General features: G+C 58.5%; 1 protein-coding gene and 1 long non-coding RNA gene across 4 annotated transcripts; one reads left to right on the top strand and one right to left on the bottom strand.

Annotated features, from left to right (window-relative positions):
* The first annotated feature begins 2,808 nt into the window (after positions 1-2,808).
* LOC111775208 (uncharacterized) lies at positions 2,809-15,014 on the top strand. 2 transcript variants are annotated; one of them, XR_011421876.1, is made up of 9 exons: positions 2,809-2,938; positions 3,084-3,359; positions 4,106-4,381; positions 5,407-5,528; positions 6,915-7,230; positions 7,511-7,900; positions 13,318-13,477; positions 14,201-14,334; positions 14,572-15,014. It is a non-coding gene; the product is annotated as an uncharacterized lncRNA (long non-coding RNA). The 2 variants fall into 2 exon arrangements; XR_011421875.1 differs by having other exon boundaries at positions 4,106-4,931; positions 14,575-15,014.
* IRGC (immunity related GTPase cinema) lies at positions 6,817-10,516 on the bottom strand. Of its 2 annotated transcripts, XM_070222993.1 has the most exons (3): positions 10,463-10,505; positions 10,074-10,205; positions 6,817-8,376 (listed from the first exon to the last, which is right to left on the bottom strand). In XM_070222993.1, the coding sequence occupies exon 3, from the start codon at positions 8,273-8,275 to the stop codon at positions 6,881-6,883; it is 1,395 nt and encodes a 464-aa protein (XP_070079094.1). In that variant the 5' UTR covers positions 8,276-8,376; positions 10,074-10,205; positions 10,463-10,505; the 3' UTR covers positions 6,817-6,880. The 2 variants fall into 2 exon arrangements, with proteins under 2 accessions (XP_070079094.1, XP_001501946.1); XM_001501896.5 differs by having other exon boundaries at positions 10,074-10,516.
* Positions 15,015-15,356: the final 342 nt, after the last annotated feature.

Genomic DNA, 15,356 nt, shown 5'->3' with positions numbered 1-15,356 from the left:
GCCTGTCTGGTGCTCCTCCTCCCTCTCCCAGCATGCTGTCCTGGGAAGCGGGGCAAATTTGGGTCCCAGCTCTTAGGGGCCACCCCTGGAGCCTGAATGAACTTCCTGCCGGGACACATCCACTGTAGGTGACGGAGTCGTCGGGAGCAGATGAAGAGCAGTCCCTGCCAGGGAGGAGGAAGCCCCCAGCAAGGGTGTTCTGTTTCCCGGGGCGATGTCAGGCATCCGTCTGTGTGTTATGGGTGGGAGAATATGTGCCCTCCTTCCGGCAGATGCAGTGACTCTCCTCGCGTCGTCTGCTCTCGCTTGAAGGCAGCGCGTGCTTTGGTGGAAAGCCTGGTTAAGTACAGTGCCCCAGTCAGTGCCTGGTTAGAACAGACACGTGCCGAGTGAGAGCCTAGTCAAATACAGTGCTTCCCCTCCGAGGGTTGAGGCAGGTCCGATCCGTGTTCACATACTCACACCTTAGCTTAACGGCATGCCTACTGTCAGTGAAATGTGGGGCCTGCGTTCCTCTCTAAACCTCAGCCACTCTTGCTTAAAAACGCTCCCTACCTGTCATTTCAGTCCACTACCTACCCTCGGTTAAAGACACCGTGCAGTTCAATATAGTACCTGCCCTCATCTGCTCCGTTAAACACGGTCCATACTCCTAGTTTAGTGTTTGCCAAAGTATGTCTCCAAGTTGGTCTGGCCACCTCAGCCATCTCAAATTAGTCCTGACTGTCACATCATGCCACTCCACCCTTGGTAAAGCAGTCAGTTCTGGTCCAACCCGCCGTCTCATCTGTCCACTACCTAGCCCCATGCCACTTTGGTCTCCCTGCTTCCCCCTGCCCTTGGATGTCCCCAGAGAGTCCTGGGGTCCATTTCTTGGGAATCCCACGGTCTTCCAAGAAAAATACACACCGGAAGAGGTGGCGGGCAGTGAAGGGAAGGTCTGGCCAGAAGTGGGGAGTCTGCACAGATGTCTGAAGGGGGGCTGAGGTCTGGGAGGTACAAGACCCGGGGTGGGCTCTGCTCTGTCCTCGCTGACAGACCTCAGGCAGGCTCCTCTCTTAATGATCCTCAAGGCCCCTCGGAGCTGTGGCCTCCACTGCCCTCTTAGGGAAAGGTTTCCGAGTCCTGTGTCCCACCACCCTGGCCTGCACAGCCACCCTCCGAACTGCCCTCTCCAGCTAGACAACTGAGCTCTTCCCACCTTGTCAAAACTTGTCTGTCCCGTGTCCTGTCGCCTTCCCCTGCTTTCCAGGGGACTGCTGGTTGACGTGGGGGTCCGCCAGAGTAGGGAGGATGGGGCAATGGCCAGAGAGGGCATGAGACCCAGGGCGTGAGGCACAGGACAGCACATGGGCTCAGTCCAGGACAGCTGGCGCTTGAGTTTCTTTCTTCCCATCCCCAGAAACCACCTGGCCTGGGGACAGGTAGAGCCTGGATCCTCCCAGCTCTTCACTGCCACCTCCAGCTGGCCTAGGCTCAGGGCTGGGATTATGATGGGGTTTCTCTGGGAGCTTGTGGTCCGAGTTGTTGAAAAAGGCCTGAGTCAGCATGTCTTGGGCATCCTTGACTGCCGCGTCCAGGGACAGGCTGAGCATCCAGTAGATAGTGGTGAAGGAGGTGCCGCAGGCAGCCAGGGTGCCCAGGACGGGCACATTGAGGTGCTTGCGGGTGAAAGCAGAGGCATCCCCGGGGGCCTGGCCCAGCAGCTTCACCACCAGTGCCTGGCTGACCTTGGGCTCCTGGCCCTGCACCGCCTCCCAGATCTTGTGCAGGGGCCGGCCCGTCCGCTCAGCCTGCTTGACCGGGCAGTCGTCCAGGCCGAAGCTGTGGCGGCAGCCTTCCAGGGAGTGGATGAGCATGTGTAGGTCACACCCCATATCCTGGGCGCCCAACATGGGACTCAAGTTGACACCACAGGCCACCGTGGCCACCAGCCAGATGTGCCCCAGTGGTGAGGCCTCCTTCGCTAGTACGGGCTTTGAGGTGCTGGGCGGGGCCACCAGGAAGGCGTGCCGCTTATGGCTCTCTAGTTCCTTCACCACCGACTCCTGCAGCAGGTGGAAGTCATCCTTGCTCAAATCAATCACGCAGAGCAGGAAGACCCGGGGATCCCTCAGGCCCTCCACTGCAGGAGACAAGAGCGCCTTTCAGCCCGGAGCAGGCCAAGGTGTCCTGACAGCTGCCTGGGCTCAAGCCCTGGCCAGGAGTCGGCACAGCATGTAGCTTAAGAGTGTGGCCCTGGAGCCAGGCTGCCTGAGTTCGCATCCCAGCCTGCTACCTACCACCAGTGTGGCCGTGGACAAGTTACCAAACCTCTCTGGGCTTCCATTTTCTCACCTGGGAAATAAGGCGATCATTGTACCCACCTCCTTGAGTGGTGAACTGAGTTCCTGGAAATGGTGCCTGGCCTGCGGTGAGCCCTTAGTAAATGTTGGCTGCTGTCAGCGACGGGTGCCAATGCACCAGCTAATACACAGCCTTTTTTCCTTAATGCAAGTGGCTAGTCTCTGTCACTGAGAAGTGCCAGCTCTCAGGAAATGGCAGCTGTAAACCTCTGTCACTGTGGGGCCTAGTTCAGTCGTGCAGTGTGACTTTGGGCGACCCCTCTTCCCACTCCAGGCCTCAACTAGAAGATGAAGGGGAAGGGGTGGGCAATCCCTCAAGGGTCCACCCACCCACCCCCCCCAGAGCCTGCGCCTCACCCACTGGGTGCTGCCCACAGTTGTCCCAGATCTGGCTGAGCGCACTCTCCCCAAAGAAGGCACTGGGTGGCGGTGCTCCAGGCAGCAACGTCCACATCCACCTTGGAGCGGATGAAGTAGGGGCGCTTGCCTCATTGCAGGATCTCGCAGGTCAGCCGGGCTTGGTTGGCCGTGAAGCGCTCTGACGTCACCATGATGATGATGAAGTCGTAATGGTCCAGCAGCGCCCACTGGAGGTATGTCAGCCTGGAAGGTGGGTGTGCCTATGCCCGGCAGGTCCCAGATGATGACGTTGGGGTACTTGGGGTGCGGGTATGGCGTGGGGTCCACGGTCATCCCCACCATGCCCTTGCAGGCTGAGTTCGGGTCCTCATCTCCCAGCCCCCAGATGGCGTTGACAAAGGTCACCTTGCCTGAACCTGTCCCCCCGGGAATGCCAATGTCCGGCCTGACATTCTCCAGCAAATGAAGTGTGGCCTGCAACGTGGCGGCTACTGCTGGCAGGCTCCCCGCCTCAAAGGCCTCCTTGAGAGCCCCAGTGTCCCTGAGCAGCTCCGATACCCTGGCCTGGCTGAGGCTGCGTTGGAAGACTGCCTGCCATGGGCTGCCTGGCCCTGGTTCTCCATCTCCAGGACCTGATGACCATTGACAGGACAGGTAAGGGAGTATTTCAAACTGAGCTGCCCTCTCTTCTCCACATCCCTCAGCAGAGGAGGGTAACCATATGCCAGGCCTGGCGCCAAATGCTTTATTTTAGTGAACTTTATTTTATTCATCACTGGAATATCTCATAAAATCCCCGTAACAGCCCAGAAAAGGATATTTTTTGTCTCCACATTTGGCACCGAGAGGGTAAGTCACTTGCCCAAGGCCCCCAGCTAGTGCGTGGGCTGTTGGAAATGGGACTGAGGTTTTCTGATCCTAGAATTCAAGTTGTTTTTCTTGATTGGCACTTGAGCTAACATCTGTTGCCAATCTTTTTTTTTCCTTCTCCCTAAAGCCTCCCAGTGTGTAGTTGTATATTTTTAGTTGTGGGTCCTTCTAGTTGTGGCGTGTGGGACGCCGCCTCAGCATGGCCTGATGAGCGGTGCCATGTCCACGCCCAGGATCCAAACCGGCAAAACCCTGGACCGCCCAAGCAGAGCGCACAAACCCAACCGCTCAGCCCCCGGCCCAGCCCACTCAAATTCTTGAATAACTCTTTTGGGCATGCACCACGCACCAGGCACTGTGGTCAGCAATTCAAAGCAGTGCTTAGGAGCTGGAACCCTCACCATCGCTGAGAGTAATGGTTATTTAAGGTTTACCCCGGGCCAGCCACTCTCCTAACCTTTAGTCCCCATTTTGCAGAAGAGGAAACTGAGGCTCAGGGAGGTAAAGGTCACTTGCTGAATGTCTTACAGCCTGCACCAGAGCCAGGACGTGAGCCAGCTCCCGCGGACCCTTCTGCCGTGTAAACCACCCACTCCTTGCACAATTGAGCACCCTCTCACGGTGTGCGAAGACCCCAACGGATACCACAGTTCTAGCACCAGGAAGACAGAGCCGTGGGCCTGGGGCATTTGTGGAAGCATTGCCCACCCTCGCTGCCTGGCCTCTGAGCTCCTGCATCTGCTCGGGAACTGCAGTGCGCACCTACGCCAGCCCTGTCCCGCCTCTGGGCCTCAGAGTCCTCCCTGGTATCATGGACAGGGGCGGCCAGCGCAGACATCCTGGGGTTGCATGGCTGCATCTAGTCCCAGTCATGCTGGGGACTTGCAGTTTGACACCAGGCTAGTCGTGTCCCTGTGCAGTCTTTTTTTTTTTTTGGAGGAAGATTAGCCCTGAGCTAACATCTACTGCCAATGATCCTCTTTTTGCTGAGGAAGACTGGCCCTGAGCTAACATTCATGCCCATCTTCCTCTACTTTATATGTGGGACGCCTACCACAGCATGGCTTGCCAAGCGGTGCCATGTCTGCACCCGGGATCCGAACCAGTGAACCCCGGGCCGCTGAAGCGGAATGTGCAAACTTAACTGCTGCGCCACCGGGCTGGCCGCCCCCCACCCTCCGCCCCCGTGCAAGGGGTGGCGGTGTCAGATTCCTCACCTATGAAATGGAGAGAGGACTCCTCAGAGCCCCCAGCTCTGCTGTTTTGCAAAGATTCAGGGTCTTACTGTCAATGAGGTTTAGGCAGAGGCTGGCTTGGGAAGGGCTGGAATCGTCAGGCTGAGCTTGATCTTCATCTGTGGGTACCATGGAAGGGGTTTGAGCAGGGAAGGGAGAGGTCGGCTTAGAAAGAGCCCTCTGTGGCCTTACAGGGAATGAGACTGGAGCCTGGGAGATGGGGCAAGGGGCTGGGGCAGGAACTGGGTGAAGAGAGCGAGGCCTGAGCTGAAAGAGGGGTCGAGGGGGTCACGATGGCGGACAGTGAAGGGAGAGATGGAGGCAGAAGGGATGGGACAAGGCCACCAGTTGGAGAGAGGAGACAAAAGAAAGCCATTCCATCTCCACTTTAGGCCCACGAGCTAGTCTCGCGTGAGCTTTCCATCCCAGCCCCTCGGGGCTGGTGAGTCCTGCATTTAGGATGATGACTACGGCTCCACAGGGGTGGGGGTGTGGGCTGTGTCCCCTGTGAATGGGTTTGGAAGGGACCATCTGTCCTGTGCATCTGAGGACCTGAGATTTCCCTACCATGATCCCCGCCACCCCTTTTGCTGCAGAAGAGTCCATGTGAACCCCAGTAGTCCTGGCAGAGCCGATGCGGGTCCGGAAAGAGAGGAGTCCTCCTGCAAAGCACAGAGCTCTTCAGCCAGGAGCACCGGCACCCCGTTTAATCCTCCAGGTAAAGGCGGACCCTCTTAGTCTGGAACGTTTCCCAGGGTTGGGGGTCACCTGAGGCCTCACAATGAGGCTGGAACCATCACGAGATCCTTTTTGTAAATTCTTAGAAACTCGCCCTTCCCTGCACTTAAATCCAACCTTCCTCTGACCCTCGTGCCAGCCACAGAAGCCGCGGCAGCAGCCTTCCCGCCCAGACCCCCCAGTCTGGTAGTTCTTCCCTTTTGTAAATGTGTGTGATCTTGACCGAGCGTGAGAGTTTCTGCTTGAGCAGTGTCAGCTTCGCTCTTGCATCTCCACCGGCCAGCCGAGTGCAGAGCGACAGGAAGCACTGAGCAGTTTGGTTCACAGGGACGCCTGGGCCAGACGCCCATGCCCTCCCCCAGTGTGTTGCACAAACTGTCGCTCGCAGCTTCCTTCAGCTTTCAGAGATCCTAGCACAGTCACCCTCACTCTGAGACCCGCGGCCTGTCAGCACCATCCCAATGTTCACACCCACACACCCATGCAGAGACGCACAGGTCACCCCGTCTCGGCAACTCCTCCCAACCTTAGCCCACAGCATGGGAATCACGAGACTTAGCGAGATCCTTCCCATCATGGACGCACCAGCAAGCTTACTGCCACGCCCATCCACGCTCAGACCCACCTGCCGCCTTTCTGAAGCGACTGTGCTTGGTGGCCGAGCTGCGCCCTCTGCCTCCCCTCTCCTGTGATGCTCAGGGAGACCGCCGCCGCCCTCCCACCGCCTCTGCTCTCATTCTGTCTTCCCAGGCTCCGCGCGGAGGCCAGCCCCGCTGCCATCCGTCCTCCCCTCTCCCTGCCGCCCACCCCACCATCACTCCTTGGCTGCAGGACCGGCCCAGGATGCCCAGGCTCCCCCGCTCTGTTTAACTCAGTTGCTAAGCACCATTGTGCCCATCCTGGGCACCAATTGGCCGCCCCACCCCACTCCAGAGGAGGCCTTTGGGACGACATGACATTGCAACTAAAAGAAGTACCTTAGCATGCCCCAAGCCCCACTCAGACCCCCACCTAGGTTGACACTTGGCTCCTGTCTTGGATCTCGGCTGGGTTGTCCCATCACCCTACAAATCCCCCGTGGTCACTTGGAGACCAGGGAGAGAGACACCACCCAGGAGCGCTCAGGCCACCATCCATCCCCTTGAACCTCTGCCCCCAAGATCAGTCCCTCCCCAGTTCAGTCTGTCCCTGTCCGACCTGGGCCCACCTGCCTCCCTCAGAGCACGCCCCTCCGCACACAACAGCTCTCATCGTCACCACATCAGCCGTTTTTGTTTGGGTGGTTTTGTTAAGGCTTGGTTTGTGGGTGAGGCAGGGGGTGGGGGCTGCACTTTACTTCTCTTCCGACAAGTCACGCTTCTTCCAGCTCTCGAGAATGTACTTGAGGAGGAGGCCGAGCTTCCTGCGGGCCGAGAGCGGGGCTTCCTCGCTGACTCCTTCCCCGGACGCCCGCTTTTCCACTCCATTGTCACCCGCCGCCTCCAAGCTGACCTCCGACTGCGGCTCGTCCTCCTCCAGGGCCTTGATGCGGACCCGCTGGGCGTCCTCGGCCATCTCGTTGAGGCAGCCCTGGAGCATGGTGTAGACGGTGCCGAAGCTGATGCCGCCGGCCACCAGCGTCCCAAACACGGGGATGCCCTTCTCAAAGGCGCGGGCCACCCTCATGGCGCCGTCGGACGAGCGTGAGTAGAGCCGCAGGACGGTCTCAGGGGAGAGCTCGCTGGCCAGCGGCGAGCGGATGACCGAGCGCAGGTCGCCGGCCTGCTTGCCCACCTGCTCGGCCAGCTTGGCCAGCGAGTCGTCGTCCAGGCCGAAGCTGCGGTGGTAGCCGCGCAGCGAGCGGATGAGCAGGGCGTCGTCGTAGGCGGCCGCCAGCCCGGGCACGGGCAGGGCCTGGATGACGCCCGACACCAGGGCCGTCTTGAGCACCTGCTCCTGGAGCATGTCTTTCTTCTTCTGCAGGGCCTCCAATGAGATGTCGGGCAGCGACAGCAGGCCGGCGTGGCGCCGGTGCGCGGGCAGGTCGTGCTCCCAGGTGGACACGAGCAGAGGGAAGTCGTAGCGGACGGGTGAGAGGTTGGACACGAGGAAGATGCGGGGGTCGGTCACCCCGGCCACCCGCAGCCGCTCGGCACAGTGCTCGCGGATCTCCTGCAGGACGGCGGCCTCGCTGAAGCCCGAGGGCCGCTGGGTGCGGGTGGCCGCCAGGTCCTCGTCCACCTTGGTGCGCACGAAGTAGAACTTCTTGCCCTGGCGCAGGATTTCGGAGGCCAGGCGGGTCTCCACGGCCCCGCAGCGGCGCGGGGACACCAGCAGGAAGAAGTCGTAGCGGCCGAAGTCCACCTGCTTCAGGTACTTGTCTGCCGGGCAGCCCGGGGAGCCGGCCCCCGGCAGGTCCCACAGCGTCACATCGGGGAACTGCGGGTGCGGGTAGGGCGAGGGGTGCATTGTGGTCTCCACGACGCCCGTGAGAGCCGCGCCAGGGTCCTCGGCCCCCAGGCCCCGGAGGGCGTTGATGAGGGACGACTTGCCGGCGCCCGACTCGCCCGTGACGCCCACCTCCAGGCGGGTGCTCTCCGAGGAGGCCAGCAGCTCCCGGAGGCGAGAGGCAGCCTGGGGGATGTCGCCCGACTCGAAGGCCGTGCGCAGGGCCTCCAGCTCTTCCTTGGCCATGAGGATGGTGGTCTCCTCCTCCCTGGGCACAGCTGGCAACTTCGAAGTAGCCATGGTGACCAGCGGTTCAGAGGGCGCGGGGGATGGGGAGAGTCACCGGCCGCGTGATCCTCTGCGTCTGCAGGGGAGAAGGGAGCCGTCCACGCCTCCTGGGCCTTGGCACGGGGCAGGGAGAGAGACACACCAAGGATGTAAGGGAAGTCCCTCTGGAAACCCACAGCCCTCTCCTTCTCAAAAACCTGGGGTATGTTTTTGACACAAGTTGGCGGCTTTGGAGTCTTATAGGCCCAGGTTCACATCCTCTCTCTGCCACTAACTTGCTGTGTGACCTGGAGGAAAATGAGGCACCTCTCTGAGCCTGTTTGCTTCTCTGGGTAACGGGCATAATGACTGACCTGCTTCCTGAGGTGCTGAGGAGTCTTCGGGATAACCTAGAAATGGGGCTGGGTTCGTGGGCAGCTTGTGACCACGCACAGAAGGCCCAGCTCTTGGCTAAATGCTGATCTGCTGACACGGACTGAAATTCTTAGTAATCTTTGAACCAGGGGCCCCGCGTTTTCGTCTTATATTGGGCCTACAAAGGAAAGGGCGTAGGCCCAGCTCCTGGGCCCGAGCAGAGCGAGTGGCTGCACTCCTGCTGCTGTGGTTACTGGGAGCAGCGGGAAGTGAGTGATGGTGACAGGGCCCAGCCCTGGGGTCAGATCCTGGCCCCGCCACACGCTCACCACTCGCCACTCGCCGAGTGACCTGGGGCAGGTTGCTTCACTCTCTGCCTCACTTTCCTCATCTGTAAGACGGGGGGTAATAGCTATAATAATAGCAGACCACCTCCTGGGCTTTTGAGAATTAAGTGAGTTAAGCCACAGAAAGCTCTTAAATAGTGCCTGGCACAGAGCAGGTGGTCTGTGTTATCAGCATCATCACCATCATTCTTAATATTCCTAGCTGTGTGACTTTGAGCAAGTCCTTGCCCTTTCTGAGCCTCAGCTGCCTCATCTGCGTGGACGACAACCCTGCCACCAAGCAGGGCTGCTGTGACAAATGTGATCCCCTGTCTGTCCCTAGGCCAACTTTGAAGACATTCTTGGGTCCCGCTGACCGGGGAGTGCCCGGACACTGGGAGTGCTTCTCATTCTACACCCAGTCCTGCCGTGGCTGGCCAGGTCCCCTCCCGCCTCCTGGAGCCTGTCCCCAAGGTCTCGCCTCAGATCCCACTCTCCTCGCCTCGGAGCCTCCCTGGCCCTCGCTCTTCCCATCACACTCTCTTCTCGTCCCTTGCCTCTAAAATACACTTCCTCCCGGACTAAGACTCTCCAGAGAACCCTGGGAGAGACGCTCACGTCGGGGCCTGTCCCCACAGGTCGGAGAGGGACTGAGGCTCAGGCTAGATCAGTGACGCCCCCGCTCAGAGGCACAGCCAGGACTCAAACCCAGGTCCCTGGGCTCCTTCGCCCTCTGAAGAGCTGACTCCCTTCAGGCACCTGTCTGTGCCTCCCTGTCTCCTTGGCGGCCCCTGTCCTCGCCCCCTGCCCCTCCACAGAAATCTGTTCTGATGTCGTTCCACCAGCTCTGAGCCCCATCCCGGGTGGGGGTGTCCCCGTGCTATACCCAGTGCCTCATGCGCCCTGTCCCCCAACCCATCTCAGGGTGTGGCCCGGGGGGAGGGGAGTGGGAGCCTGGGCCGGGTCCCAGCAGCAAGGGGCAAACAGGTGAGTGGCCCTGGGGTGGAATTCGGGCAGGGGAGCTGGGAGTGGGCCTGGAAGCTCCCCCCGCCCCCCGTCCCCCCTGCCCCCCCCCCACCTCCGCCCCTCAGCGGTGCCCAGCTGCAGAGCGCTGCCCTCAGGTAACTCACCTGCCTGCAGGCTCTCCCTCTCCCCTCACACTTTCCCCACTGGTGGGGGCTCCTCCCCTGTTAGCCCAAGGGCGTACCCCCGTTGCTAGGACCCATTATAATAACAAGCAGCAGCTTATTGGTCAGCCAGCCCTGGTGCAATAATGGGACAGTGACGTCAGGGGGCGGGGTCCCACGTGGGGCAGGGACCCCACCCTTCAGCTGCTCCGGGGGCCACCACTCCACCACCACTCCGTCACACGGGGCCCTCCGTCCCCCACCAGGGACCCAGAGCCGTCTTTCTAACACCAAGGCCTGTTCAAAACCCGTCCGTGGTCTCCATTGTCCCCAGGACAAAGTCCCAGGTCGGCAGCCTGGCGTCTGAGGGCCTGGCCCTGCTCACAACCCACCCTCTATTTCTCCTCCCTCCGGTGGCCTCAGTTTCCCAAACATACCATTGGAGTGCCCTTCTCTGCCCCATCTACTCGCCTGCCCGCCTCACAATGCATTGCACGTGCTCTGTGGGTGGCGGTTCAGCTCAGCCAGCACCGGCTGGGAGGAGAGGAGACCCCCCAGAGAGGCCAGGTGTGAAACCACCAACGTGGTCACCGCCAGTGCCACCCTGCCCGGCCCCGGCAGCGTCCTCGCCTGCCCACCCCCAGCCCGTCCTTCCGACCCCAGCTCAGGTGCCAACTCTTCTGTCCCGTCTCTCTCCGTTCTGCTCTCTCCCTCCTCTGCTCCCCCACAACCACTTAAAACGGCATGAGTGTGACAGAGGGGGATGGAAGCTGGCAGAGATGTGAATGAGAAAAGAGGGAGAGTTGGGATGGGGAAAGAGACTCCCCAAGAAAGCACAGGAAGAGGCAGGAAGAGGGAGTGGACGAGAAACCCAGTCCGAGAGAAAGACGGCAGAGGCACCAGCAAGAGAAACAATGAAGAGATGCAGAGCCTGAGAGACAGGGATCCAGGGGCGGGGACCAGGACACAGGCTGGGAAGGAGCTGAAGGTCTAGAGACCAAGACACCCAGGACCCCAGCCCACTGAGGGACACCCCGGTTCCCCCCAACTCCAGCCTCCGTCTCTGCAGCTTCCAAGCCTCCCCTCGACCCGCTAGTCCTTTGGAATTGTCCCCACCCTGCCTCCCCTGCTGGCCTCCTCTCTGCCCAGGCCGGTTGCCCAGCCTCCCCCACCCCCACTTCCTGGATGGAGCCAGAGGCCCCTGGTACTCAAAGGGTTTTCCTGATGCTCTCAAGGTGGTTCTGGAAGGGGGCCTCCAGAAACAACTGAGGAGGAGGTGGAGGCCAGAAAGGGAATAGACTAGCGCAGGCCACACCGAGAGTCAGGGAGGGAGTGGTCTGCTGACCACAGTCCAGAATCCTTAAACCACGGGCAAGAGAGAGACACAGACCGGCAGCCGCACAGACTCATTCACATCCTCATTGCTGACACAACGCACAAAGACCAAGATTACAGAATATTCCCAGACACCCCCAGACACCAAACACTCAGACCAAGACTCCTCTCCCAAATCCACAGACGCACACCTGGCCCAAGAGGGAAATACAGGGTCGCTACAGAAAAACAAACAAACAAACGTACAGACACGGGCCTCGCAAACAACACCGGCTCAGGGATGCAGATTGCAGACCAGGAGAGACACAATTACACGCAGACAACACAGACAGACCGCATCACCGAAACCCACCGCATCCACTCCTGACCCTTCTCAATTTTGCTCCGGCTCCTGACCCATGAGTCCAGCCAGAGCCCGGGCCACAGAAGGACATTGGCCCAGGCTCTGCCCTCGGGGGCTCCGGGTCAGAGGAAAGAGAGACGGTTGCAGCCTGGGGTGATGGGGGCCAAGACCTGCGCAAATGTGTCCGATGAGGCTGCCACGCTCCAGGGGCACTTCTCCCAGCTCCTCAGCACCAGCCAGAGAGAGGCTGCACCCTTGCCTGTCTGCCAAGCCTCCGCTGCCCTCTTCACTCATTGCATACTCGGCACCTCTCCAGGCCCCGTCTTGAGCTGACTGCTGGGAACACAGCAACGACCAGGACAGCCCCGGGGTTCTGCCCTCGCAGGACTCCGAGTCCAATGAGGGAGTCAGATCCATCCCCAGACAGTGGTGACCAGAGCAGGCAGGACTGAGACGGGGGACCCCAGGAGGCTGTGGGAGCACAAAGGGGCCACTTGACCCAGGCTGGGGGTCGGAGAGGCCTTCCTGAAGGAGGGCGCCCCTGAGCTGAGATCTGAAGGACAAGCAGGAGTGAGTCAGTGGCCTGCTAGGGAGTCTCGCGTCCCAGGCCAAGGGACCAGCCTGTGCCAAGACCCCGAATTAAGAGAGGACTTTCATTGGCCCGATAATTCAGTCGGTTATTTAGTCATTCCACAAACATTTGTTTAGCCCTGACCCTAGGCCAGTCCCCGTGCCGGTCCAGAGATGTGACTCACACTTCTTCCTGCTCTGATAGACCTCATAGGCGGGGGGACACTGGCAGGATCACACACACAGGCCCAGCGTTCACTTCCTGAGCATCTACAATGTCACAGGCGCTGTGTGAGGGCCCTCAGATGGAATAGCTCACTTAACCCAGACGAGACCTCGGTTCACCCACCTGTCATCCCACGACAGACATAAAACCCAGGAGCTGAGACTGGAATAGAGACGAAGACAGAGACAAATGAGGCGAGCACGTTTATTCACCCTTCCTTCCACGGGTTCCCTGTAGAGTCAAGGCTAAGGCGCACTGGTTGTCAGACGCATCCTTTTCTGTCCCACGAACAGGGGAAAAAAAGCTGCCAATAAAACTACGACACAATATTTCCTTATCACTTACAATTTTTATTGTACACTTATTGAAAGAGCTGCTTGTAGACTGACTTAGAAAATACACATTTTTACCATATGTCACTCATGTGTGCATCGAACTAGGAAGATACAAGGGAAATAAATCGACTAAGCTGTTCCCAAAACCACACGGCCTGACTCTGTGGAGTCACTTCTGCCTCCGAGGAGTGGACGTGCACGCTTTGCCACACCACGTGTCCTCCGTGCCATCAGCGGCGCCAATGATGCTATTAAAAGCAGCTCCATTATCACATCCAGGCAGTGACAGCTACGTCACAATGGCTGCCTGGCTGACAGCAATTGTAAGGTGCCATCAAGTGTGACTCTTCCTGATTTAGAATTGCTAAAATGTGGAGGGGAAGATGCATCTTAGAATCAGTGAAGGTGTTTCCTCAGTGTCCTCTCTGTGTCCACCAGGCTGGGAACGCAGCAATGACAGAGCCAGCCCTTTTATCCAGGGAGGAAGTTCACGCAGATATGCACCCTGTGTGCCAAGGGTCTGTTGGATGATGTTCGGGACCCAGCAATGACCAAGACAGCCCCAGCCGTGTCCCCAGACAGTGAGGACCCACAGAGGGTAAGGTAGGGTTGGAGTTGCCCAGAGGGGTGGGTGGACCAAGAGGGCGCCTGACCCGGTGGCAGGCAGGGGAGGCGGCAGGGGAGTCAGAGAAGGTTCCTCCACTTAGCACACACTTGCTGACCACCTGCTGTGTGCCAGGCCCTGTGCTGGTTGAGGCTGGAGATAGAGTCGGGACCAAGACAGTCCCCGATCCTGCCCTCATGAATCTCCCAGTCCTCTGCCTCGTCTTCTGCCCCCCAGTTCTCCTGCCCACTCCTAATCCCCCTTTCCTCCCTGTCCTTTCTCTCCATGTCTCTTAAAAATCCTCAAGCGCTTCCCTCGGAATATCTACACACTGTGGCTTCACCTTCTCTCCATTCGCCAGAATCCCGGGGAAACCTGAAATTAGTCCCTAGGGTTTCATTCATTCATTCAAAGACATAGGCTGCCTCCTGTGTGCTCGGCACGGTTCTAGGCACTGACACGTGGAGAGTAGACACAGACGGCCCTCATGGAGCTTATATTTTTTGAAAGATAAAGATAATAAACAAAAATAAGATAGTGTCAAACAGTGATGAGGAAAAAGAAGGCAGCAAGGGTGAGAGATGGGTGAGGGGGTCAATGAACTGCCTGTAACCGTGGCCACCAACAATTTCTCCCATCTCTGGAGGCACATGCCCCTCTTCAATCATCCTCTCCCCTTGCTTCTGGGCTGGCCTCGTGACTTGCTTTGATCAACAGACTGCAGCAGAAGTGACATTCTGGGCCTTCCAAGCCCAGGCCTTCCGAGGGCAGCTTCTGCTTTCTCCTCCTCAGAGCCCTGAGCTGCCATAGAGGTCGTGCCACCCTGCTGGAGAAACAGAGGCCACGTGGAGGTGAGCCTGAAGCCATCTAGGACATTCCTGCCCCAGCTGAGCTCCAGCTGAAGGCAGCCAATACCACATGGGAGTAGAAGAGCCATCCAGCTGAGCCCAGCCAACCCAGAGACTTGTGAGAAATAACAAATCGTTATTTTAGGCCACTAGGCAGCCAAGTGATTCGGGGGAGGGAGTGTGCTGTTTTTGATAGAGTGGTCCGGAAGGCCTGTCTGAGAAAGTGACATTCTATTCCAGCAGAGATCTGAATGAAGCGTGAAAATTAATCCAGGGAAACCGCGTTTAAAGTGGAGTGGGGAGACTGGAAGGGGGAGCTCTCATGAAGCACCACGGGAGGTCAATTACAGGAAAGAGTCAATTACAGACCCCAACGGAAAGAAGTTGTCACTAGGAAGAATCATCTTCTACAGACCCCAAGAAGAAATGTACGTTGCATCCCAAAGAGAAATCGACTACCCCAGGAACTCAGCCAATGAGAAGCCATCACCACCTTGAACTCTTGCTTTTCTCCAATGGACTTTCATTCAAAACATCCCTTCCCAATTTCCTCCTTTCTCCCTATGAAATAAGGTTCTCTCTTTTGATTGTTGGACGTGCCTATGGCTTTTGCCATAGCATGCAGGTCCTGAATTGAAATTCTTTGGTTTTCCCCTAATAAACTCATTTTGCAGTTAAAATGATTGGCTGCTTTGGGTTTATTTTTAACAGAATTATGGAAACAAGCCATGTGGACATCAGCGGGAAGAGCATTCCAGGCAGACGGCATGGCAGTGCAAAGGGCCTGAGGCAGAACTGAGCCTGGTGTCTCTGGGGAGAATCATGGTGGCCAGTGTGGCTGGAGCAGAGTGCTAAGGGAGGGACTTCTAGGAGATGAGGTCTGAGAGGTGACCCAGGCCCAGATCTCATGATGGACCACAGTGAGGATTTACACCTTTACCTGGGAGGGAATGGAGGACCTTTTAGGGGTGTCCTGGGAGGGGACCAGGGATGAGGTAGGTGTCCTTCTACCCTCAGTGACACAA

The sequence above is a fragment of the Equus caballus genome, chromosome 10, assembly GCF_041296265.1.
Source record: "Equus caballus isolate H_3958 breed thoroughbred chromosome 10, TB-T2T, whole genome shotgun sequence".
Taxonomy (NCBI): domain Eukaryota; kingdom Metazoa; phylum Chordata; class Mammalia; order Perissodactyla; family Equidae; genus Equus; species Equus caballus.
The sequence above is the reverse complement of the archived record's forward strand: the minus strand, read 5'-3'. Positions and strand labels throughout refer to the sequence as shown.

Bases quoted from the DNA above. Each gene is read 5' to 3' on its own strand.
- IRGC (XM_001501896.5), bottom strand. From the start codon at position 8,275: ATGGCTACTTCGAAGTTGCCAGCTGTGCCCAGGGAGGAGGAGACCACC.